This window comes from Plecotus auritus (assembly GCF_963455305.1).
Source record: "Plecotus auritus genome assembly, chromosome: 8".
In the NCBI taxonomy this organism is placed as follows: domain Eukaryota; kingdom Metazoa; phylum Chordata; class Mammalia; order Chiroptera; family Vespertilionidae; genus Plecotus; species Plecotus auritus.
Genome location: NC_137782.1, coordinates 82,593,158 through 82,619,794, shown reverse-complemented (window position 1 = coordinate 82,619,794; position 26,637 = coordinate 82,593,158). Strand labels below are relative to the sequence as shown.

The window sequence follows — 26,637 nt, the reverse complement described above, 5'->3', positions numbered from 1 at the left end:
TTGTTGACTTTCCTCCTTCCCCATCTCACTGCCCTGCTTGCTCACATAGTTCCCCAGGATCATTCAAATACACTATTTGCACCCAAATTCTTTGTTTTAAGCTTTGGAAGGAACACAAACCAAGACAGGTGCTGATATCATTTGAAAATTATATAATAGTAGAGGGTGATGACTGAGCGGGCAAATTTATTACTAAGTCTGTGTATGTGAGGCCCTTGTGTGATCGTGAAGAATGCATTACATACTTAATGCCCTTAATGCCAAAGCATCACAAAGAATGCACAAAAAATGACAATAAGCTCATTCCAAAAAAGGCCTAATGCTGCTCAAAGAGTCTTTTGTTCTGGGGATTTCTAAGGTGGGAAATTGGAGATAAAGTTATTCTGAACTGAGCAGGAATAGATAAAGACACTTTAATTTAACATCAATTACATTTAAATATTGGAATCAGATTAGGAAGTCTGATTGTGAATAACCACACTAGGGAGAGCCCCAGGTCATTATTTTCTGGTGGCAGAGTGTCAGGTCCTTCTGCCTGGGGAGGCTGGGCCTTTGAGCCTGACATAACTATCCTCACCCTTCCACCCCCACCCCAGACACAAGACAGCGTCTGTATAAGCTCCTGACAGGTCCTATTGTGGTGCCAACATACAATATGGTGAAATTCAACCTGCCCTGTTGATCTCTGCCTGCCCCCCAGGCACAGAAGGGAGCAGCACTGCATGTGCTATGGGGCCTGTCATGCTGCATGTGCCCTGGTATCAAAAAGGCCATCAGAGGGCACATGTCCATCAGTTCATGTGGCAGAGACTGACAGTAGGGAACAGTAATAATCACCAACCTGTTCATTGGGGTTTCACTCTGAGATCAACAAGTAAGCATTAACTACTTCATTAGTCACATAATTAGTGAGAAGCCACACTGAAGGTTTCAGATGTCCTCAGACAAATGTAAAGATAAAAAGCCTAATTAAGCACTCAGCTGGCTCCTGCCAGCCCCACGGCTGCACCGATTATTGCGTGATCCTGTGCAGCCCAATAACAGGAGTTATGGTTATCCAGCTTCAATTGTAGCTTTGCCCTACTATTTCAAGCTATTCTTAGCTACTGGATAAGGGATCGATGTCTAGGTGGAAAACTGGAGACTTCATCCTTTGGTGAAAGTGTTTGGTCCAAACACTGGAAGACAAGGTAAGCTTGGGCTTCCGGGCCCACCAGCGCTTTCCGGAAATCAAAGTGTCTATTTCTCTAGTCATACAAAAGGTTATCAGGACATCACCCACGGCTGCTTTCAGTCATGTCATCCCAGGATTCATTGATGCATTTTTCTAGTGTCATTACAGGCTCTTCAAGAGATTCTTTACATCAGAATTGAATTAGGAAGGATTTAAAAATAATGGATTAAAAGGAACTGTTCCATAATTAGGAGTAAATAATATCATACACAGAAACACAGAAATGAGTGACCGAAACAATAAAATAGGAACTGTTTCAGCTCAGCCATTTCATGCCCAAGAGATAGTGAAGATCCTGTAGGGGTGTGGCTGCCCTCCTGTAGGAGTGTGGCTGCCCTCCTGTAGGAATGTGGCTGCCCTCCTGTAGGAGTGTGGCTGCCCCTCTGTAGGGGCGTGGCTGCCCCTCTGTAGGGGTGTGGCTGCCCCTCTGTAGGAGTGTGGCTGCCCCTCCTGTAGGGGTGTGGCTGCCCCTCTGTAGGGGTGTGGCTGCCCCCCTGTAGGGGTGTGGCTGCCCTCCTGTAGGGTCGTGGCTGCCCCCCTGTAGGAGTGTGGCTGCCCCTCTGTAGGGGTGTGGCTGCCCCTCTGTAGGAGTGTGGCTGCCCCTCTGTAGGGGCGTGGCTGCCCTCCTGTAGGGGTGTGTCTGCCCTCCTGTAGGTGTGTGGCTGCCCCTCTGTAGGTGTGTGGCTGCCCCCCTGTAGGGGTGTGGCTGCCCTCCTGTAGGTGTGTGGCTGCCCCTCTGTAGGGGTGTGGCTGCTCCCCTGTAGGGGTGTGGCTGCCCCCCTGTAGGGGTGTGGCTGCCCCCCTGTAGGGGTGTGGCTGCCCGAACAGAAAAAAAAATACTGCACACACACACACACACACACACACACACACAAATCAAAACATCACCCTCAACATTCCCTCCCCACATCCTCGTTATTAGTTGGTGACTTTGGGTAAATTACGTCAGCTCCCCAGTAACACCTTGCACCTGTGGAAAGAAGGATAAGCCCAGGGCAGAGAATTTATGCAAGGACTTCCTCAGATGTCCTTTGAAGAGGAGACCAAACGTGCTTTGTAATTTTTTGCAGGTAAATAATATAAGAACAAAGAGCGTGTCTCCTTTGTCGCCAGATGACAGGATTACCAGGTCTTCTGGAAAAAGAGACTGCTGTACTGGGCCTCAAATGCCCCAGCCAGTTAGAACACACAGTGCAGGAGCATAAGGAGGGTGATTTTTCTGAATCTTGCCTCCAAAATGTGAATTTATTCTTCACTGGGGGGTCAGTATTTGGTGAACACTATGTTTCTTCAATTTCATTCCAGCTCAAATCATGTTTAAAATCTTGTTCAAATGGCAGTTGGACTGGTAAAGTAAAATATGCACCAGGTTACTATGGTAATTGCTAATTTAAAATAATTAGGGAAAATAATGAGAAAACTCCTTCCTCTCTTAAGGATTAGAGAACCGTAAACTGATACCAGTCTATTTTTAGTGTACGTAATCTGTAACAATGATAGAGAATTATGAGAACTTTAAAATGCTTTTAAAAAGTCTGCCTGATTGCGGAATTTAATCAACCAACTACTGATATTAAAATTTATATGTGTCTTTATTAAATCTAAGTTGATTTCACAGAAGGAAAATGATATGTATATGTCTTAATGAACTCATTTAAATGAAACATAATGACTAAATATATAGCTAAATTAAGATTTAAGACCTGTTGGTACTCTCTCTCCCAGGATCATGCCCATATCTTTTTTCCCTCTCAAGCATGCTTTTTACCCTTAAATTCTAAGGGTCCACATGAGACTCGCAACCAGGGGAGCAATGGGCAGCGGCAACTGGTCCCGGGGTTAACTCCTGAACCTGTCTCCAAGGCCTCCTTTTCTCTGAAATTTTAGTGAGCCAAAGCAGTCCCACCTGGGCTCTCTCCTGTTGCTTCTTCTACCTTAAGTCCTTCCTTACTTCACTCTTCCCAGCCTTAATAAGCATACTCTCAAAATAAAAAAAGATTTAAGATCTGCTCATGATAATTTCTTACTACGATAATTTCACAACTCCACCCTGATAATTCATCATTCAAAAATGGTTACAAACAACTTGCTATTCAGAGTCTTAAGGAAAGAAACCCATCAGAATAAATGTAACCCTCAAACTGTGGCTGGCACACAGACAAATATGGGTATCTCTAGGGCTTCTCATTATTTTCTTCTGCAATAAAAGATTGCTGTAGACTGACCACAATGTTTAAATCCCATGAACTCTGTTCCTAATTTCAATAATGACACTTGACTTATTTTTTGGTTAACTAAGGGTATGTTCTGAATAACTGAACAAATTGGCTGGAAAGTGAAAAAAAAAATATTTATCTGGTTATTGTGGTATCAACTGAGTAAAATAGCCATGTGGGGTTAGCTCGTCTTCACATCAGCCAGGCATAAGCATCTTTTAGGGGGAATTTCTTCCACCCCTTCCCTTGTCTAAACCCTGACAGTTTTGCTGGTTTCTGGGGCTGCTCTTTCTCATCTTCCACATGCCTCTTAGCATTTGTAATTTTAAAAGTAGCTAAAATTTCTCATGTGATCCTGAGCAAAAAAATTGGTGGTGGTGGGGGGGGAGGGGGCCCTGCGGAATCTGGATTCTTTTGATTCAGCAATCTGTAGATGCGCAAAGTCAGGGCCTTTTAAAACATCTATGAAACTTTTAAAAACTAAATGAGGAACCTGAGTCTGAAGACATTAAGCAATGCATCTAGGGTTCCATGTCAGTGGATGGTGATGTGAGGCTATGAACCCAAATCCTTGGAGAATAACCCAGGGCTCTTCCTGTGAAGGAGGTGCTGAGATTCAATGAGCAGATGGAGGGCTAGTTGGGGAAAGCTGAAAATCCTCAGGAACCATACATCCAGGAAATGGGCTCTCAGAGGGAAGAGGGGTGGCAGGAAGAGATTAACCAAATAATTTATATGCATATACACATAGCTCATGGACACAGACAATAGTGCAGTGAAGGCCTGGGGAGAGGGCTAGAGCTGGGAAGAGGGGTTCAATGGGGGGAGAAAGGGGACATCTGTAATACTTTCAACAATAAAGACAAATTTTAAAAAAAGAAAGAAAATGGGCTCTGAAAGGAAACTTGCTTACTGCTTTGAGGATAATAGAAAACAGCATCCAAGAGAAGTGCAGGCGTCAATCTTCTCTGCAGGGTTTCATTCTGTTCCCTGGCATCTAAAATGCAGGGGTTGGAAGAATGGTCCTGGCCTGTCTGCCATCTCTGCAAGCCTATTTGTGATGCATAAAGCCAAAACTGGTTCCCAAACCAGCCTGATTGTATGGCGCACCTGTTACACACAGGTTTCCAGAACACTGCTTGGGAGTGTCTGACTTAGGACGTCTGACGTGGGGTCTGGAAAGCTACACGTGTAACAGATGCTCCACGTGATGCCTATGATCTGGCCAATAAAGGAAACACTAGTGTGGGACAGGGGTTGGCAAATTTGTTCTGGGAATGGTCAGAGTGTACATATTTTAGATACTAAAAGCCATATAGTCTCTGTTGCAACTACTCAAATCTGCTACTGTATCAAGAAAATAGTCACAGACACCACATACATACATACATACATACATACATAAATGAGTCTGTGTCCCAATGCAGGCAGACAGCCAGATTTGACCTGAAGGCTACTGTTGCCAACCTCTGATCTAGAATATTCCAAGGGGTGCGGGTGACAAACTCAGGTCTGTTCTTTCAAGGGACCTCTCAGGTGAGCAAGAGAAGGCCCCCTTAAAAATAAATAAATAAAGTAAAACAACTCACCAAAAAACCAATGTCTCTAGAAAGGAGATTCCAACATTGGATGCGCCAACCACAACAATCCTGGCATTAACCGTTATTTTAGGTTCCAGCGTTAGTTTTCTGTTTGTATGGTACAAGGCATAACTCAACTGAAAAAAAAAAATACAAAAAGAGGGACATGGAGAAAATGTAGGTGAATCTGCATTCTCAAATTGGAAATTATGTGGAGTTATTAACCAGGACATTATCAGCAAATCGAACTATGCCCATGCACAGCCATGGTGAAATTTACGGGGAGGTACTTTTAAGATGTCAATGGAAATATACCTAAGCTGGTTCACATCAAAATTCTTGGTTTGTGTCACTTTTGTCCTAATGTTGACAGATGTTTCATTTAGAACTGAGGCTCTTTATGATTGGAGACAATAAAGTTAGTAATCCCACAAGAAGACAAACAAGTTGCTTCCTGAGAATCTAGTTTCATGAAAGATCACAAGTCATTCCCACTGTCCAGGTCAGATTATAATAGTTGAGTACTTGAAGGCAAGTGTTATCTTTTATTCAATTCTACATCCTTCACTCTACTTAACTCACTGCCTTATGCAGAACAGGTGTTCAATAATATCTGTAGAATGTCATGTAAATACTATTAAATGACAAAAACATGTTGGATGATAAAGCTTGTTCAGGGAGGATTCTTAGAAGCACAGAAAATATCTAATGATAACTTTAGTGCCCATGTTTGCAAAAATTACCTGGATTGATAATTTGTTTGATTCACATTCCTGCAGAATCTTGGGGGGTGGGGGGATGGAGGGAAAGGGTAGCAGTAAATGTTCAAAGGAAAGTTTTCAAAGACCTGGTGGGATATTCGTGAAAGAACATAAAATATTCATGAGAGAACATTAAACTGTGTCAGAGATTTTGTTTCTATTTTTAATTCATTAATTCAAGACATTTTTATTTGATACTTACTATGTATCTGGACAATAACAAGAATTATAGCTGACTTCTCATCAGAAACAATGGAGGCCAGAAGTCAGTGGAATGACATCCTTATCAATGTACCTCATTTGGTTAAGTTCTCATTATATTGGCATTAACTCATCTTCTAGGTCAGGGATCTTCAAATTCAGGTAAATTAAACCTATTTTTAATTTTCTTAAAATCCTGCAATCCCAGGAGTAGGGAGACTAGTGGGCTAATGGTAAATCCTTTGTAAAGCTGGGCTCTCAGCTTCTAGAGCATAAGGTGGCATGGGTAGGGCCATATGATTTGCCATTTATCAGACAGCAGGTGAACTCAAAATGATAAATGCCTTCTCTCTAGCTCTAGCTAGCCTAGCAGGAGGTAGAAAAATGTCTTGAGCCAATTAATTAATAGAAATTTAAAACAAAGTTTGGAGATTTTAGCCTCCATAATCAACACAGTTGGTATCTCTCAGCACCTGCTTCACCCCCACTCCCATCTTTAATGAAGCACACCACGGATTTTGGAAGAAATTAAGCCCACTCCCATCTTTAAAAGAGGACTCTGATGGACATAAACCAAGTCAAATAATCCCACAACGTTTTGCTCAACAATGGGCCCAGGATAGATACATAATCTACTTTGACCTGATTGTAGTGAAGCCCAGCACTTTTGTATGAAGGCTGGAGAAGAGAAGCCTTTTGCTTTCCTGATGGTCCCGGGTACAGATGTGAAGCCCAAAATGATACAGACACCATATAAACAAGAGGGAAACCATCCTGGGTTAAAGCCCCAAGAGAATCACACAGAAATAGAAAATGGATTCCTTTCAAACCGTACCTGAAGCCCATGCTACCTTTGGATTCTTCAGTTATATGAACAGTATGTATCAGTCAGCTGTTGCCACAATAGTGCTGCATAACTAACTACCCTAAACCATTTAAGCATTGGCTTAAAGCAACTGTTATCTATCTCACTCATGCAAGTAGGCTGGATTCAGCTGGGTTTGACTGCAATCTGTAGATTCCAGAATGGCCTCACAACTCTCTTATCTTTTCTGATGAGTGATAGCTGGGGTGTGTTCTTCTTATGGTAATGGTAGAAGTATAAAAAGTGAGAAGCAGCAATATTTCTTAGCCTGGTCAAAGCACGAGTTGTGTAGCTAAGTCCAACTTCCACAAGGTGGGGAAGACCTGTCATGAGAGGAACCTCAAAGTCACATAGCAAGGACACAGCCCAGGAAAGGAGGAATGGCTGGGAGAATGACATAGCCCACCACATTTTCTTGATTGTTTAGGCCAGTTTGCTTCTTTTATATGCAACTGAAAACCTTGTAAACTGATACCCCTCCTAAATGATGAAAATGAATATACCGCCTGGGTGAAGTGTCTGTTCTTCAAATAAATATCACGGATCTGCTCTATGAGAATTTCCCAAGACAGGTCAATAAGGAATTCTACAAGAAAACTAGTTAATACCGGTACATGTTGGTGCTGCCATGTACTATGCTCTGATTAATTTCCAAGACAAACGGGCTGGCAGCAAATACACACTAGCCAGCCTTGGGTCTGATAGTTTAGGGAAAAGAAAACAGGAAGCAAAGTTGTTGGTATGATGGCATCTAATCGCCTAATAAACAGAAATAAAATGCAAGCATCTTAACAGAGGTCAGAGCCCCAAATTCCTTCCATAGGAGCCATGTTCAGACCTTCCCCTCTGCTGTCCAGAAGCGTATGGGCAGTAATGAAATTCCCTGGTAAAGAATAGTACCCACTTATGAAACAGCTCCTGTATCAACAATACAAAGGCGGCTGGAGAACAGAACAGAATGGCTTTTGTTTCTCACACAATAGCATTAACACCAACAGCTGCCAGGCCTCCGAAATCACCTTTCTAACCACTGAACACATAAAGTGGCCTTGGGTGTCAAGAGTTACCATCAGTCCCATTGATGGTGGGTGTCTCAGGGGAGTGATCAGGCATCACAGTGACTCAGAAAACCCAATTTTTTGTCCAGGCCTTAATTAAAAACATATTCATCATCAGGTATGATGAAGTGACCTGAAAAACACACACACATTTTTCTTTTGTGAGGCTAGATGGTTTTTAAATACCTTGAAAAAAATTTTTCCCAGCCTGGAAATGCTTTTCAGTGGCGCTGCAAATGAAGACTGCTTCTGACGCTTTATAAAGGGTTTATTTCACTCGGATTAGAAAGCGCAAGTCATTTTTGAAGGAAAGCAGAACATTTTCTTTCCTTACATTCCTTCAAGCTGCAGGTTTTCATGGTAAAGAAAACAAGGAAGACCCCCTGAGCTCTCCGGGGCCAGTCCAAGACTCCTTTTCTTGGCCTCAGCAACTACAAAAAAAGTCCCATGCACTAGAAATCCTGTTTTGGGTTTTTGCTTTTGATTTCCTTAATAGTAAAGTAAAAATAAAAGCCTTATCTACTGACTCATATTTGATAGACAGAAGTTATATGTGCCTTGTAACTGGGAATTATTTCAAAGACAAAACAGGAGACTATTTGACTACCTGATGCAGTAGTCATGAGTGGGGACTCAAGACTCTTACCTCCATGTCCATTCATAGTTATGATTCTATTTTTCTAATGACGCTCATTAGCATTTTTGACAAAGAGATGATTTTAAAGGCAGAAATTAAAATATACCGCAGCAAGAAGGAATAAACCATACACCATGGTATGTAAGCTTTTTAAGGCTAAAAGAAATGTTCCTTAAAATTGATGATGAGTTTCGTAATGAGTTTAAACACAAACCTTGAAGGGATGATAATATGGGATACCCATTTTAGGAAATTCTAGAGTTGAACTTGAGGCGGGGGAGGGTGATAGAGAGTGAAGAACTCTGAGGGGTAAAATAACAAATGTCAGGTGAGAGGGGAGGGGAGTTGAGATGAGAAAATAGGGACTAGGAATGAGCACGTTTACATTTTTAAATTATTTATGTGTCATTTCCTATGAGCTTCTGAAACAAAAGACTCTGTCCATTGGAAAGGTTTTAGTCACTTTCATTAATTTATTTGGTTTGCTTGCCGCCATCCACCTACAGTTTGCTTCCTAAGGTCACGAACTACATCTTTATTTCCTGAGGCATTTGTTCTATTTCGTTTTTCTTTTGTTTTATCTGAATCATTCTTGCCATCATTTTGGATATTCTATAAATAATGAAATAATAGCTACATTAAGTTTACATTTCATGAGCCCTTCTTAAAAGATGCTGAGATAATTTCTACCAATTTAAAGTATTTTAGCTGGTTGTTTTCTAGTTGCTCAAATGACCAAACAAATGATTTGGGTATAATTAGAACTACTTAGGATTAAATTTTATCTTTTTAGTAAAAATGATATTGATGTACATGCTCAATTGAGTTATGCCATAATTCATATATCATGAGACCTCTAATACATAATTTTGAGTTTAATGCATGTTTGTTAACTGTTCTGTGTGTATAAAAATTGATCAAAATTTAATTTTATCTGATATACACATACCTGATTTTTGTGTTTCCATATCTGGTTTGGTTTCTCTTATGTATTTAGAATGAGTTAGAATGACTATAAAAACATTCTTGAAATCCAATTTCAATAATAGATCCAAAATCAGAAGCTACTAAAATTACAAAGAGGCTGGTAAACTAGAAAACAGTCTAAATAAATACAAATAATCCTACATAATACATGCAAGATATATACTTAAATGGCCCAGGACACTATGTATGGTTAGTTTTTTTCTAATGATACCACTGTTTTTGGAGGTCATGTTCAACTTCCAGGGTCATTAGACTGGGCATCATTAGCCTGGTGGCAAGGTTTGGGCTTGTTTTCTTAATTCTGCTACTGGTTGAAATCCTGAGCCTTTTTCCTTAAATATCAGTTTCCTCAGGTGTAAAATGGAAGTAAATTACACAAACGTCTGCCTTCCTCAGCAGGAAAACATGGGAACTATTCATTAAAAACTGTCTACAAATACTTTGAGCTTTTCAGGCAAAGATGTTACACAAGGTAAAATTGCACATCCTCTCTCCCATCTGCAATATGAAAGGCAAATCTTCGAAAAACACATTTTAAAAGGGCAAAACAATGAGCTCAATTTTCAGCTCCATATATATAATATATATATATATATATATATATATATATATATTTTTTTTTTTTTTTTCTTACAGAAAGCTTCCAAAGACTTCAAAGGGAGCTCTGCCCATGCAAGGAAAATGGAAGGTGGAGAGATTCAAAGCCATTAGGAGTAGGGTTTCTGACATTTTTAATAAGCCTATTTTTGCTTTATAAATATAATTTTTTACTTATGCTTCTCATTCTTTTCTTTTTGAGAAGCCCTCTGTTTCCCAACTTGGTCAGAACAAATGATGACACATGGACAGTGCCAAAAATCAGTGTCAGTTTCAAAGTTCACAAGTCGACCACTTTGGGGCAAAGTATTGCAATATTTACCAAATAAATAAAGGGCAGGGAGCTACAGACACTGAAAAAAGAACAATAAGTTGAAAATACCTTCCACAGATATAAAACACAATTTTGAAAAGCCTTTCTGCTGAAATAATTAAAGAGGTTCGGAAGTATGATGTGCATGCCACCAGTTGTGTCCCAGCAGAGCATGAGAAGGCTGTTGGGAAGATGCCGTGGGCTTGAGCCTCTTATGAAGCATTCTCTCAACTTTCCTCTTTGTTGGGGAATAGGAGCTGCTCCAGCACCTTAGAAAAATGCACGCTGTCCCACCTGTGGTATCTGCTGAGCGCAATGATGGCTCAAAGGGCACCCTCTGGCCTGCTTTCTTAACATGGGAACCAGCACACTCCACACTGTGCACGTGGGGCACAGAGCGGGCTGTGATCGGTGCAGGATCTGCTCACTGGAGCATTCCCACCATTGCACCAGGCACATCCTAGGCTCTCTTTAAATATTTGGAGAGTAAACGAATTTTGCCTCTGTAAAATTATTAGTAATGGACCCATGAAGAATTGTTATTTCTTTAAAGAACTATGATAGCTTTAATTCCTTTACATGATTCACATTATCCCAGGCAAACAGTGGGGGCTTAATAGGTTCTTATAGCATTCTCCTCACAGATTGAATCCTAACTGAAGAAAGAGGGCTCCTTTATCACTTAGGGTGGGCCTTGGCTTCAAACTACAGAAAAACCAGCTTAAACAGAAACAATGGCTTAAACAGGATAGAAGATAATTTCTCTCTTATGCAAAGGAAATCTGGAAACATGTAGTCCAGGACTGTGGAGGCAGTGCCATAAACTCACCAAAGGCCCAGACTACCTGCTGTACTCCCTCACCCAGTGCGAAGTTCCACCCTCTAGGATGGCCAGGATGGCTGCTGGAGACCCAGATATTATATTCTCATTACAGGCAGCAGTAGAGAGAAGGGAGTTAAGAATAAAATGGCTTTCCACCCAGCTGAGCCACACCCTTAAAGTCTCCTTCCCAGAATTCCCATTCCAATGACTACTTCCATCTCAGGGGCCCAAACTGGTCCTATGGTCATGTCAGGTGCAAGGGAGGTGGGAAATACATGCTCTTAGTTGGATGTGTTGCTGCCTTGTACAAAATTGAGGTTTCATTACTAAAGCTAAAGGGAGGAATGGATTTGAGGGAAACTAGGGGTCTTTGCTATAATTCCTTTAAACCTCTATAATTCAATGTGCATTTTAAAAATATTTCTCTTATCAACTCCATCTGTCTCAATCCTTCATACACCCATAGTCACCACCTGACTGTTATCACTATTTTGCAAGTGTTTTATTTTTTTTAATTTAATAAATCTTTATTGTTCAGATTATTACAATTGTTTCTCCTTTTTCCCCCCATAGCTCCCCTCCACCCGGTTCCCATCCCACCCTTTGCCCTTACCTCCCCCCACACTGTCCTCATCCATAGGTGTACGATTTTTGTCCAGTCTCTTCCTGCACCCCCCATACGCCTTTCCCCCTGAGAATTATCAGTCCACTCCCTTTCTATGCCCCTGATTCTATTATATTCACCAGTTTATTCTGTTCCTCAGATTTTTAATTCACTTGATTTTTAGGTTCACTTGTTGATAGATATGTATTTCTTGTTCATAATTTTTCTCTTTACTTTTTTCTTCTTCCTCTTCTTAAAGAATACCTTTTAGCATTTCATATAATACTGGTTTGGTGGTGATGAACTCCTTTAACTTTTTCTTATCTGTGAAGCTCTTTATCTGACCTTCCATTCTGAATAATAGCTTTGCTGGGTAGAGTAGTATTGGTTGTAGGTTCTTGCTATTCATCTCTTTGAATATTTCTTGCCACTCCCATCTGGCCTGCATAGTTTCTGTTGAGAAATCAGCTGACAATCGTATGGGTGCTCCCTTGTAGGTAATTAACTGTTTTTCTCTTGCTGCTTTTAAGATTCTCTCTTTGTCTTTTGCTCTTGGCATTTTAATTATGATGTGTCTTGGTGTGGTCCTCTTTGGATTCCTTTTGTTTGGGGTTCTGTGCGCTTCCTGGACTTGTAAGTCTATTTCTTTCACCAGGTGGGGGAAATTTTCTGTCATTATTTCTTCAAATAGGTTTTCAGTATCTTGTTCTCTCTCTTGTTCTGGCACCCCCATAATTCTGATGTTGGTACACTTGAAGTTGTCCCAGAGTCTTCTTACACCATCTTCAACTTTTTGTTGTTGTTTTTTTTTTCTGCTTTTCCGGTTGAGTGTTTTTTGCTTCTTTGTATTTCAAATCTTTGACTTGTTTCTTGCGTTCCTCTAGTCTGCTGTTGGGTCTCTGTATAATATTTATTTCAGTCAGTGTATGTTTAATTTCTAATTGGTCCTTTTTCATATCTTCAAAGGTCTCATTATAGTTATTGGCCTTTTCTAGGATATTCTTGAAAAGCCTTATAACCGTGGTTTTGAATTCTATATCCAGTCGTTTGTTTTCCTCCATTTCTTTCATTTGTGATCTGTTTCTTTGATGCCGCATTTTCATTGCTTCCCTGAGTTGGTAGGGTAGATTTGTGTGCTAGGTTTCCTATATGGCCCAGTGGGTTGGCCTCCCCAGTTAACCTGAGGTGGACATTCTTGGTGCACCCCTTTGTGGACTGTGTGTACAGCCTTGTTGTAGTTAAGTCTTGATTGTTGTTGGTATCACTGGGAGGAATTGACCTGCAGGCCAGTTGGCTGTGAGGATCAGCTGTGTCTACACTGGGAGATTTTCGGTGCTGGAGACAGCCTTATAGGATTAGCCTTGCTAGATTGCAAAAGCCTCTGTGCTCAGCTTGGATGGGGTGGAGTCTCAGGGTGGAGCAGACAGTCTTGGCTTCCTGTCAGCTCTGCCCTTGCGCGCACGAGTCTCCAGACCTCTGCCTTCCGCAGTTCCCGAGTTTCCGCCTGACAGCCCAGATTTCCCCCGTAAGAGCGTGGGTCCCCAGGGGCTTGCCCGGAACTGCGGTTCAGTGCAGTTGGAACTGGGGTTCAGTGCAGTCAGGAGCTTCTGACTCCCTTCCCCTAGGGATAGCCTGTGATAACCTCCGCAGTCAGTCTTTGTGTGCACTCATGCCTCCAGACTCCTGCCGCCGCAGCTCCCCTGAGTCTCCGAGTCTTTGTGTGCCTTTCTCTCTACCTGACAGTCCAAACTCCCCCTGTATGAGCCTGGGTCCACAGGGTTTTGCCCAGAACTGAGGTTCAGTGCAGTCAGAACTGGGGTTCAGTGCAGTCGGGGGCTTCCTTCCCCCTCCTGCCAGAGAAAGCCAGCCAGGCACTCCGCCGCCCTTCCTCTCTGCGCGTGTGTCTCCGTACCTCAGCTCTTTGCCGCTCCTTCTCCGTGAGCTTTCTTCTTTCCTTCTAGTTGTAGAATTTCCACTCAGCCAGCTTTCCTGTGGTTCTGGATGGTGTCCGTTCTGTCTTTTAGTTGTAGTTTTGAAATTGTTGTGCAGGGCAGCAGTTTAGGTGCTTATCTATGCCGCCATCTTGGTTTCTCCTTGCAAGTGTTTTAAAAAGTTAAAATCATTGTCACTCTATGACATCCTCTTGCAACCATCCATAACCACTTATATTAGAAAAAAAGTGTTTTGGAAGTTTAGTTGAGTGACTTTACTGGATTTTATCAATTCTACGATGTACCTTCTTTCCACGTTAGCACTCCTGAAATCAGCCTCAGAGTCCATGCCATCTCAACCGTGGCGGTCAGCCAGGTAGTGACATGGGCAACTTGGTCACGGCTCTTGTCATCACTCTAGAGAGTGATGTACATTATGTGATAACATGTGTTGAGTTTAACTGCTGCTGACAATGTCTTCAGAGAGATTACGGCATGATTTGGCATTGAAATGAACACTTATTGTGTTCCCATAAAAGCCTGGAAACTGAGCAGCAGGGTGCAAATTTGATATTAGTGCAGCAAATATCAGTCATTGGAAGAAAGATTGTAATTTTGTATTTTCTTGCAATGCAACGATCAAGCGCTTTTCAGGAGCAAATAAAGGATGACAGATACCCACAAGTGGGTGAAACCCTGTTACATTTTGTTGCTGAGACACATGGAAAAGTTTTTTTCCCATCACACAGCAAACAATGAGATTGAAGAGAATGCAAATTGCCTTTCCACTCTGAATAGATAAAAGAAATCTGAAAGCAATAAGACTTACATGATTGATTCATTCATATTCTGTTCAGGACTCTTATTAAGACACCGTGTCATAGTTTACTTGGCCACATTTTTTTCCTTAATGGTACATAACATAAAGGTACATCTTATAATTGATAGCATCTTAGATTTGATAAAGGTAATTAATTCACTTGTTATTAAATAACAGCTCAAACTAGTAGCTCACATATTCATTAAAAATATGATTGCTTTGATGCAATACAAGAACACTGGCAAGGGAGATCATTGTTGGCTTTTCAGAGACACAAATATTTATTAATTCCTAATGTAGGGCATGCTAGCATGTGTACTAAGATGCCCTCAAATGGCTCCGCATCCATCCTACCTGGGCAGTGTCAGGTGTTTAGAAATGTCATCTGAGCCTTTGCTTCACACTGACTGAATCCTGTTATGTGTCAGCGACTGGGCACTCCAGGTATCATCTTCAGTACAGTGTGGGCCATAAACTGGGGGAATGACTTCTCTGGGGTGAGGACACAGCAAAAGGCAGGAATAAAGCAAATCCAGGGCAGGGGGATGGTTTGCAGAATCAATGACCTGACTTGCATTGTTCTAAAAGCACAAATTACTACTACATTACATATGTATCTCTTGAGAAAAACTCATTGACTTAACATCTAATCATTCTCAGCTTTTATATCCCCATGAAAGACCCATTTGTAATGGAACAAAATGAAGGTGTGGCCTCAAAGGTTTTGCAAAACACTCAAATTCAAAAGTGATGGAAGGCATTTTTCCTGTTAAATAACGCCCTTCTGAAACAATGGCACTTTCCTAAAGGTCCCTGAGGGCAAAAATTGTCTTTCCTATATATACTAATAAAAGAGAAAGATGCAAATTGACCATACCTTTGCAACGCCCACCAGCCAAGCAGGAGTGAGTATGCAAATTAATGGGCAGCATGGGAAGTGGAAAGGCGGCTCCAGGCCAGAGTGAAAAGGTGGCTCTGAGCTGGAATTAAGGCGGTGCCGGCAGCCAGGGGAAGGAAGGCCCATTCTTACACGAACCTTTGTGCATCGGGCCTCTAGTGTTAAATATAAAATGCATATCTGTATATGTTTATAATATACAATTTTAATGTCTTAATAGTTAGGTAACAAATTAGAGAAATATATGAAATGATTGGTGATAACTTTATTCTCTTGAGAATTTTGTTAAATAAAAAAAATGGTATTGTTGGTTATCTTCCCTTGCTAAAAAAAAAAAAAAAAAAAAAAAAGATTTGTGAGAATGTGTAAAGTATCATCTGTCTGAACATAGTTTGTTTAAAGAAAGAGGACTTCACTCTATCCTTCTCTTTCTATCCCACCTCATAATGGGTGGGGCATGTGGTTTATCAGAGATGCATGAACAATTCATATTTAGCCACAGGCTTCAAAATATCTTGCACTGAATATGCTGGAAGTAGACTAGAATCTGCACTATTCCTACAGAAGCAGCTTACAAATATATAGCAAAAAGTTACTATGTCCTAGAGTCATTTCCCCAGCTGGAGAAGCAACCCTGCAGGGGAAAATGTTTGTATGAAACTCAATATTCTAGCAACTTGTTGGTGATGAAGGTATTTGGATATCTGCAGTGATTCTGGGGACATTAGGATAACCCATTCTATATACCAATGCCTAAAATTCTACTATTAAAACTTTAACATAGAGATTAATTCAATCATTTCAATTAGACAGATACATATTGAACATTTACCATACACCAGACACTGGCCTAAGTGCTGAGGTAAGAATGAGGTCTGGTGTCTGTCTTAAGGGAATTGTCATTAGGTCGAGAGAGAGACATGTAAACAAATCAAGTGCAGTACATGTGACATAGGCAGTGTATCAGGAAGCTAGTGCTGTGTAACAAATCAACCCAAAATTTAGTGGATTAAAAGAACAAGCATTTGTCTACCTAATGATTTTGGGGTCAGCAGTTTAGTCTGGGCTGAGCTTGGCAGTTCCTCTGAACTCAGCTGGGAAGTCATGGAATCAGCTGTGCTTTGGCTGGTCTAGGGCAGTGGTCAGCAAACTGCCACTCTGTTGACTAATGAGTTTGTCAACCACTGGTCTAAGGCATCAGGGAAGTCATGAAAAGCTTCTTGGAGAAAGTGAGCTGGATATAGAAGCATCAGAAGGATCAGTAAGATATTTCCAGGTGGACAAGGGAAAGGACAACTTTTTGGGTGAGAGGGAAAAGCCAGTGCAAGGGTCTGGAAGGGTGCGACACATGCCACTGAAGTACAGACATGTCTCTATAAATGCATTTTCAGGTGGTTCCTGCATGGGCAATATGGGAAGCAGACATAGAGGGGGACTCACCAGGAGGAGGAACGGTCAAGAGAGAAGGCTGAGAGAGAAAGCCTGGGCCCACCTGTGTCCATGCTGCCACCTCCCACCCCCGGGCACAGAGGGAGATGAGAACTTTCTTTTCCCCCAGGGAAGGAGCTGTCTGCTCAGCTCAGCTGTGGGGCCATTTGCACTGCTGCTTTAGGCCTCTGGTTCATTGGCTGGGAAAATGCCTGCGTCATTGAAAAGAACTCATTTTCCTGGGAATTTCTGCCCCTAGTGAATGTTGTTCCACAGACACAACTTATCAATCCTGCTGTCTCCCCACCATTTCTTTGTTTTCGCTCCTGGGGATTTTCAACACACACTCACACGACTGTGAGCAAGCTGAAATGCATGACTCCGTTTTCAATTTCTAAGGTGTGCCTTCATGCACACTTTGAGTTTTTCAGTTAGGCTCATTATTTTTGTTGACATCCAATTGTACCTCTGAATTATTCTGAAGAAACTCAGCTTACTGCTTTCATCTCAATGCAAACAATGGTTTGTATTCTCTTTGGCATGACTTTGAATTCTGCACACCAAAAAAGTTTCCTCAGCTTTTGTAAGAGGAATGCACAACGGCTGTTTTGAAAGAATAATGAGCCTTTCTGAAAATTCCCATAGAGAGTGCTAAGACTAAAAACAAAGTTCAAAGGAATCTGGTGGGAATCAATGGGACAGCCTCCTGGTTCAGGGAAGGACTTGTAGGGAAGAATGAAACAAATCCAGCTTCTTTTTAAATTAAAATGAAGAGAGAGCTTGGTAGAGAGCAGAGCAGAAACATTAGCTGAACCACAATCGATGGGAGCGGCCAGTGTGGAGTGAAAGCGGAGATACATTTTAATAAAGCATGGGAGGTGACTTTCAGTCATTCAGACATTTCACATCAGAGCAGGAACTTGGCCCCACTGTTAATTCCTGTGAAAAGAAGAGTCCACTGTCTGAAAGAAATTGGTACAGAAATTTTCTACCTTTTTTTTTATTATATATATAGAAACAAGTTACATTTCCACAGGTCCTAGAAATGCTCAGCTTTTTTGTTTCTTTTTTAAAATATGTTTTTTATTTATTTTAGAGAGAGAGGAAGGGAGAGGGAGAGAGAGAGAGATAGAAATATCAGTGATTTGAGAGAATCACTGATTGGCTGCCTCCTGCAGGCCCCCTACTGGTTTAGAGCCTGCAACCAGGCATGTGCCCTTGACTGGGAATTGAATGTGACCTCCTGGTTCCACGGATCGACACTCAACCACTGAGCCATACCGGCCGGGCTCTACTTCTTTTCTTCTCCTTATTTTTTTAACTAGTTCCTGACCTCGTTGACAGCACTTTTTGGAAACACTAATTCCATGCTCTCAATGGGAATTTTTCCAAAATGTTAAGTTTTCATTTAAGCTATCTGAGGTGCCGAAACCGGTTTGGCTCAGTGGATAGAGCGTCGGCCTGCGGACTGAAGGGTCCCGGGTTCGATTCCGGTCAAGGGCATGTACCTGGGTTGCGGGCACATCCCCAGTGGGGGGTGTGCAGGAGGCAGCTGATCGATGTCTCTCTCTCATCGATGTTTCTAACTTTCTATCCCTCTCTCTTCCTCTCTGTAAAAAATCAATAAAATATATTTAAAAAAAAAACATATCACATAAGCTATCTGAGGTTATGAACAGCACAGACCCACAGAGCAATAACAATCCTGCTCAGCACAGAAGGCCACGCATGCCACGTGTGAGAGGCCCAAAAAGGGAGACGGCTTGCTACTCACGGGGGAACCACCTTTGGGGTGACTTTCAGGGTGTATAAGACTCCCCATACAAAATCAAGCAGGAGTCCTTGGGAAAAGGTTCCCCTTTGCTCATTCTGTATATATTCAACACAAAATTAGGTGTTTGTTTTTTTTTAAATCCCTTTTGGTGGGATGGAAGGGACTAGGCAAGCGTATTGAGCTGTCTTTACACCTGTGCACCAATGACATCACGCTTCAGTGCAGAGACAGGCCTGTACTTCTAATTTCTCACATGCATGTCAGTGGCAAACAGTCCCAGCGTTTGTGTTAATGACACCATCTGGCGCCTCCCATAACTGTGGAGCGTTCAGCTTCCAAACAAGATGTAATGGCAGCAACACATGAAACCCACTGACATTTACAGTAAGGAAATTTATTATCAGTCACCGGTTTGGTATAAATGTGTTTGCATGACTGCTGGGGCTATAAAATCGTCACCTTTGCCAGGCAAGTGAAGGTGCAATAAATAATGGATTTTAAGCCATGCATGTACTACCAGATCATTAAACATTTATCACACAGGCACAGTAGCATCTTAAGCAACAGTTACCACTTGAAAAATTAATGCCACTTTTGAGGGTTAAATGAAAACCATTTAGTCTAAGCATTAATGATTTTTAATATGGGTGAGTATAGAATACAAAGATTTTTTTTATTTTTAATTGAATATAATATATATATGTGTAAATAGCTCTTTTATAATTATTTTCTCTTGAGGAACAACCACTCTATGCTCCTTTGTTAAAAAATACTCAAAAATATAAACTGAAATGTTTCTTGAAAAAAATCATTATTAAAACCTTTTAAAACTAGAAATGATAAGAGAAAGGTCCTTTAGGAATCAAATGGTATAAATCCTTAATGGATTAGTCATTATGGTTGCAATTAAGTCATTTTAACTTTGAATTAAGGAAACAAATATAAGGTCAAAACCAATCAAATCCCTTGAGCAATATAGCCACATTTGTCCCCATTACGTACTCCTTTAAAATAGTTTCCTACAGGGTGCCCAGTAATTTTCTCCTATAAGCTTGGTGTGTAGGTATCCATTGCTTTAATAATAATAATTTAAAAACAAAACTAAGAGCCACACACAAAAACAGACAAAACACCCATGGAAATAATTCAAAATGCAGACAGTTTGGGGATGGTTATTAGCTCCATGGAGGATCTATCAAAGAATACTGTTTGACACAAAGGGGGAAAGAGAAAACTAGGTGTGAACTGGCTATTTATTTTCCTCCTGGACACACAATGAGGAAGGGAAGCCAGTGCTGCGCTCTAAGGAGCCACCTCCTGCAGGTCAAGTCTGGACAGGCCCCGTGCTCATAGGCTCTGCCACAGGATGCTGTAAGGAGGATGGATTCTTAAAACAACACAATCTCAACACACAAAGTGATCACGCAGCAAGAGGAAACAGGGTAAGTTCAATATTTAGTGAGCGGCACTGTTTTAAAAAAATGTTTTAGGCAGAAGTAAAAGAAAATGACTATTTTAAGGTTTCTAGCTCAGTTTGTGAGTGAGGTTTAATTCATCGGTGAGAGCTGTGCTATGCAGCACTTGGATTCCTCTCTCTCTCTTCTCTCTCTCTCTCTCTCTCTCTCTCTCTCTCTCTCTCTCTCTCTCTCTCTCTCTCTCTCCCCCCCCCCCCCTACCTCTGCCCCTAGGGCACACATCTTCAATAGGAAGCCCAGAGAGCACTCTGAAAGGCCTGGCCGGTGGGGAAGAGGGAAGAAGGTCTGCATAGCACTTCAGGAGGCTGCTCCAGAGCCTGGCTGAATCAGGGGGAGGAAGTGTGGAGGTTTCAATGCCTTCTCTCCAACAGCGATTGTCATCTAAGTGGGTCCGAGGGATTGCCCCCTCTTCCTGTGCCAGGCTCCTCAGGTGATGGGGGCAACCTCTGTGGGGAGCACCTGTTGTTTGGAGAGCTGGGGTGGGCTCACAGGAGAGGAGAGATCACCATGATACCCCCCACCACCCCCCATGAACACACAGTGCCTCCCTCTGCTGCCAGGCGGGTGAGCAGCATGTGTGAGGAAGTCACGAGTTCCATTTGTGTGCCCACAAGTCTCCATCACACCAGGGAACTGCTCCATGACCCCCTCCAGCGGGAGTTTGTGGACGTTAGCCCCACCCACTGGGATTCACGTACTATTATGAAATAGCTCCTCACTTGAGCCTGCACATTAAAACAAAAGCACCAAGTACGGGAATTCTGAGGCAGTGTCGTTAGCCAATATCCTGTGAAAGGGTTACACACTTGCCCTGTCCTTCCATCTGCCAGTAATCAATCTAAATATTTCCCAGAGTTCTAGCTGTTATAGTTCATGTTCTGGAAATGACTGTCGGGGTAGAGAATCAAGGAAGAACCCCAAGGAGGCCTTGCTCATTTCTTTCAAAGTTGTGTCAGTTGCTGTACTTGATCAGTCACTCTGCCCCTGTCTACCACGTGTTGTGAGAGAGATGAAGAGACAGGCAGAGGGAGCGCACCGAGGCCAACAGCTCTCCTGAGGGTGTGATGCAAGCGGACAGTCTGAATGCAACTGTGAAATGAAGAAACAGCGAACAATGAAGGAAGAAAAACAAAAGCAATTCAGCAGATGCATGTCATTTTTACTCTTTAGTGTGGATCAGTTTTTTCTTGTTAATTATATTACCTATTCTTTCCTTATATTGATAATTACATAATTACTCGAAACAGATGGGTGACAGAATGCACCCAGATGGTAAGAATGTAAACAGGCTTCCAAATTGCTTATTCTTGAGCGTAGTATAAGGAATTATTCAATAATACATAGATTTCTATACTCTACACATCTGTGAAGTAGAGCCTTCAAAACAGCAGTGACTCCGTCATTGTTCCTTAAAGAGATACACTGCCTTCCCTAGGAGTTCCTAGGAGGCCAATTGCCATCCAGGTAAAATAGTTAAAGTTTCTTTTTCCAAACATTTGGGCACCTGAAATCCTAAGCTCTTGTCTGAGTTCACTGGGGGGGAACTTATTAAAAACAGAAATGTCCACTTGAGGGGAAGGTACAATCACACAGAGCCCTAGTTCTGCTTTGAGCAAGTATGCAAGGTTGAAAGAAAGGGGGGTGATTTAAAAACACACTTTGAAATGTTTTAATTGCATCCGATGGGCTTCTTGCCTGAAATTCTTTTTTAAAAAAATCTATGAAATAAAAGCCAAAGCGTCAATGCTGGATGTGTGCCTGGTGGAGGAGGGCTTTCACCCAAGGGAGGGTCAGCGGCATGGGCAGGCTGGGTTTTGGACAGGTCTGAAGGAAGAGGCTATCCGCTCCTTCCTCCTACCCTTGCACCGGCCCTGTGCCCCATCAGAGTAGGCTTCCACTTTCACGAACCTTACCCAAGAGGTGTCCTCGACCCCGGTCCTTCACTCTCCATCCCCTCCAGAGTCGTCTTCTTGCCGCTCCTTGGCATGGAGCATCCTCGTCTGTCTGTCCATTGTCAGACATCCCCACTAGAACATAGGTGCCTGGGCAGCAGCAATTTGTCCATTTTTGTTAACCACTGCAGCCCAGTGCCAAGAATGGGGCCCACACATGATTGACATACAATAAATACTGATAGAACAAATGACATAAATTCAGTCTCCATCTCTAAGCTTCCTCACCAGGAACCAGCCCTGGGCCATGGTGGAGGCAGGATCTGAGGCCCAGGAGCCTGTTCACACAGGGGTAGGGGGTGATCCATGACAGGCAGGTCCAAACCATGGTTGGTACTCGAGTTCTGGACAAAGAACAGAATGCCTGGACAGATGATGAGGTCAGGACAACAAGCAGGCCCAGGGAGGGACAAACCCACTTGGCTTTTGGCAGAGAAGCCTAATGGGGAGGCATGGGGAGGGACAGAAAATTTCAGAATTGGGCTCTTGCCATCCATTGCATCTGGGAGTCGATTGTGTGTAACTGTATGTGAAATGCGGATGTTGAGCACTTCTCCAAGGCTATTTTTGGATGGTGACTGTGCATACTGTGTGTGTGTGTGTGTGTGTGTGTGTGTGTGTGTGTGTGTGAGAGAGAGAGAGAGAGAGAGAGAGAGAGAGAGAGAGAGAGAGAGAGAGAGATTCATCAGAATCATTTGAGAAGACTAGGGTTTGAAACCTATGTGGTTTATCAATGACCATAGGTGGTTTGGGGGAATTGATTAGCTAATTTTTATCTATATAATAAAAGCCTAAGTGACCATTATGGCAGAAGGACCACAACGACCAGTCGCTATGATGCACACTGACCACCAGGGGCAGATGCTCAACACAGGAGCTGTCCCCTGGTGGTCAGTGCACTCCCACAGGGGTGTGCCTCTCAGCCAGAAGCTGGGATCATGGCTGACAAGCACAGTGGCAGTAGCGGGAGCCTCTCCCGCCTCTGTGGCAGCAGTAAGGAGGAGTGATCCGAGTAGTAAGGAGCAGCGAGCAGGCAGGCAGTAAGGAGCGAGGGATCCCGGACTGTGAGAGGGCACAGGCCAGGCTGAGGGACCCCCCTATCCTCCCAGTGCATGAATTTCATGCACCGGGCCTCTAGTAAAGAATATATAATAGTGCCTTTCATGTATAACACTTAACAAATGTTAACTATCCTATATAATAAAAGGGTAATATGCAAATAGACCGAACGGGGAAACAACTGAACAACCGTTCACTATGACATGCGCTGACCACCAGGGGTCGCATGTGGAACATGGCAGGCATCGGCAGCAGGCGGCAGAGCGTGGAACATGGCGGGTGGCAGTCGCGGCGGGATGGCGGAGCAGGTGAGCGGGAGCGCCAGACCAAGGCAGGTGCCGGTTGCTTTCATCTGTGAGCCTCTGGTGGTTACTGAAAATTCTTTGCTCCCGCATACCACAGTCCCGCCCGGTGCTTGCACCCGCTGTCGGTGCCGGCCCCGCTTGCACCTGCTGCTGGCGCTGGCCCCAATCGCTCTGCACCATCAGCAGGTGAGAGCAGGGACAGCGCCATCAGTCAGTGCATGGAACTAGGGCCGGCAGTGGGAGCAGGGCTGCCAGCAGACAGGGGACAGGGCGCTGTGGTGTGAGGGGCTGGGCAGCGGCACGGAAGATGGGCCGAGACCCACCCTTGTGCCCAATGCAGCCTCACGGCCCACAGTTCCTTTCAAGGTGCACGAATTCGTGCACTGGGCCCCTAGTTATTAATATTTCTCCTGACTTTGCTTGTTCATAGTTTTAGCATTTTTATCTGAAAAGAACTGTAATGAGACTAATTGATTAGTAATAATGCATTGTTATACTTTATTTTGCAAAGGCAACAATATTCAGAAAAAAATAAAAATTCCCTCTAATACTAGCACTACAGCAGAACTGTATTTGTTTGTATATATTTTCTTCCTGTTTTCATCATAAACATACAAATTTCTATACAGTAGAAAAAAATCCATAGTCAAATAACAACATAAAAAAAGCATCTGATTACTCAGGGCCTGGGATTCTTTTGAAACTTGGGCTTGGTGTATTGTATCCCCCATGTGCCCTCCAATGGGGGGTGGGGTAGGATGCAGAGGGTGGGGTGTGGCAGGAGGGGGAAGAGAAGCCAGAACACTACTCCATCTCTGTTTATGCTCAAGGGAACCTGGATGTCAGTGTGACTGCCTTGAGCGGGGTCAAGGGTTCTCGGGCCTTAAGGCAGTATCCTCTCCCACAGAGCAGAACACAGAGGGAGAGGGGATGGCAGGAATATCCCACTGAGGAGGGGAGGCAGGCACCTCCACCTGAAAAGACAGCAGGGATGCAGGGTCAAAGGCTTGGCGGGGCCACAGGCATGGAGTCAGCCCAAACTCCTTCAGCCTCTGGCATCTGCTCCTGCCTTTGAGGCAAATCAGATCACCCAGGTGTGTACTTTCGAGGTGTCTGTCTCTCTCTATTGCTGAAATGCAGGGAGTAGTGAGCTGTTAGAAGTCACTGGTGGGGAACCACTAGCCACTGTCCTACCAACACAGAGTGATCCAAGACCCAGAGTGTGAGGAACGAGGCTGTGCAGTAAACAAATTAAAACAGTTGTCAACTGTATATACTTCCATGGGACACGATCAGACCGTCTATGTGACCTGCTCACAAGTTACATCTTGTGACACATCATCCCCAGTTCAGTTTTCTAAGTCAGCGATGACCTCTGGCTTCATGGGAGCGCCATGCTGAGGATGGTGCAAGGTGGGGACGGTGGGTGGTTCTGGCCGGCCAGCTTCACTATGGGGACCGGAAAGTGCTCCCTGAGACCGGCTCCCTGGGAGCACGGCTCCTTTTGGTTAAATACATAAACTGCCATAAAACCTCAGCTGCAACAACTACCATGGTGATCATTTCAATGCAATGAATGGCATTAAAACAAACAGAACCTGGGGCACGACTGAAGAGCGCGAGAGGCGGGAGCAGGGGTACAGCGTGTCATTTAGGTTTATTACCCTGGGTCTCAACCACCCCAATGGCGCAGACCTGCCTGCACTGCAGCTGAGTCATGTTTGATATCTCAAACAAGAAGCAATAAAAAACTTTTATGGTCCTACGCTATTTCCATCCCTTATTTATTCTTTTTTTCCTGTTTTTAAGCCATCCTTTTTGTTTTCTTCTTGCTTATTAAGTTGGTTACTATGGAGATCATGACATCAGTAATTTTGATTAAGCTTAATGGTCTTGAGGCAACATACAGAGTAAAGGTTTTTATACTTCCTCAAAGTGGTTCGGCCTCAGAGAACAGCAACATGAGGACTAAGGAGTGAGGGCTTCATGCTGCTTCTCTAATGGGGGCAACACACAGTGCTGGAGGTGGGGAAGTGGGGAGGGGGCAAAGCCCTGCCCCAGGCCAACTGGCCCGGGGGGGTGGGGGGCAGAGGCCGCTCCTGCAGACAGTGACACTCCAGTTTCCAAGGCTCCAGTTGAACCCTTTGTCTCAGAAACACAAATGCCATTTCCCTTTAGATTTGGTAAGCATGCAAACACTAATAACAACTAAGCACATATGGCTTTATGAAAATTACCAAATTGTGGAAGACTTTTAATCCACCTGAGATCAATTTGAATGTAAAACCTCTAGGTCCTTGGGGGTGTTTTTTTCCTTAGTCTTTTACATCTACCAAGAAAGCATATTCTACTTTGTTTTGTCTTAATCATCTGAGGATCTTTTCCCATTGATTTTTAGAAAGAGTGAAAGGGACGGGGAGAGAGAGAGAAACATTGATGTGAGAGAGACACATCAATTAGTTGCCTCCCGCACATGCCCTGACCGTGGCTGGGGATTGAGCCTGCAACGAAGGTGTGTGCCCTTGACTGGAATCAAACCCGGTGACCCTTCAGTTCGTGGATTGATGCTCTATCCACTGAGCCAAACTGGCTAGGGCCGTGGTTGGCAAACTGCAGCTTGCGAGCCACATGCGACTCTTTGGCCCCTTGAGTGTGGCTCTTCCACAAAATACCACGGCCTGGGCGAGTCTATTTTGAAGAAGTGGCGTCAGAAGAAGTTTAAGTTTAAAAAATTTGGCTCTCAAAAGAAATTTCAATCGTTGTACTGTTGATATTTGGCTCTGTTGACTAATGAGTTTGCTGACCACTGGGCTAGGGCATTTGTACTTCTTAAAGCTAGAATTTATTAAAATATATAACATCTAAAAGCTTCCATAAAAAGACCTAAAGACTTCTACTACTTTATAATAATGTGCATTTATTGATGTAAAACCACTTCATAACGGACAGAGCTGTTTCTATCATTCCTCCACGGGCCAGAGGGAGTGGGCCAGCCCCACAAGGGGCCTCCTTGGTCTGCAGTCTGTTGTATATTACTGTTATAACCATAGCGGGGTTACTTAAGGGACTTGAGCACCGTGGATTTTAGTATCCACAGGGGGCCTGGAAGAATCCCCCAC

At 43.1% G+C, this 26,637-nt stretch overlaps 1 protein-coding gene across 1 annotated transcript in view; it reads right to left on the bottom strand.

Annotated features, from left to right (window-relative positions):
• The window catches only part of CFAP61 (cilia and flagella associated protein 61), a 248,954-nt gene that overhangs the window by 124,699 nt on the left and 97,618 nt on the right, over positions 1-26,637 (bottom strand). The window contains exon 18 of the mRNA XM_080683048.1: positions 5,040-5,167. Coding sequence (XP_080539174.1) covers positions 5,040-5,167 — 128 coding nt within the window. The remainder of the gene's footprint in view (positions 1-5,039; positions 5,168-26,637) is intronic.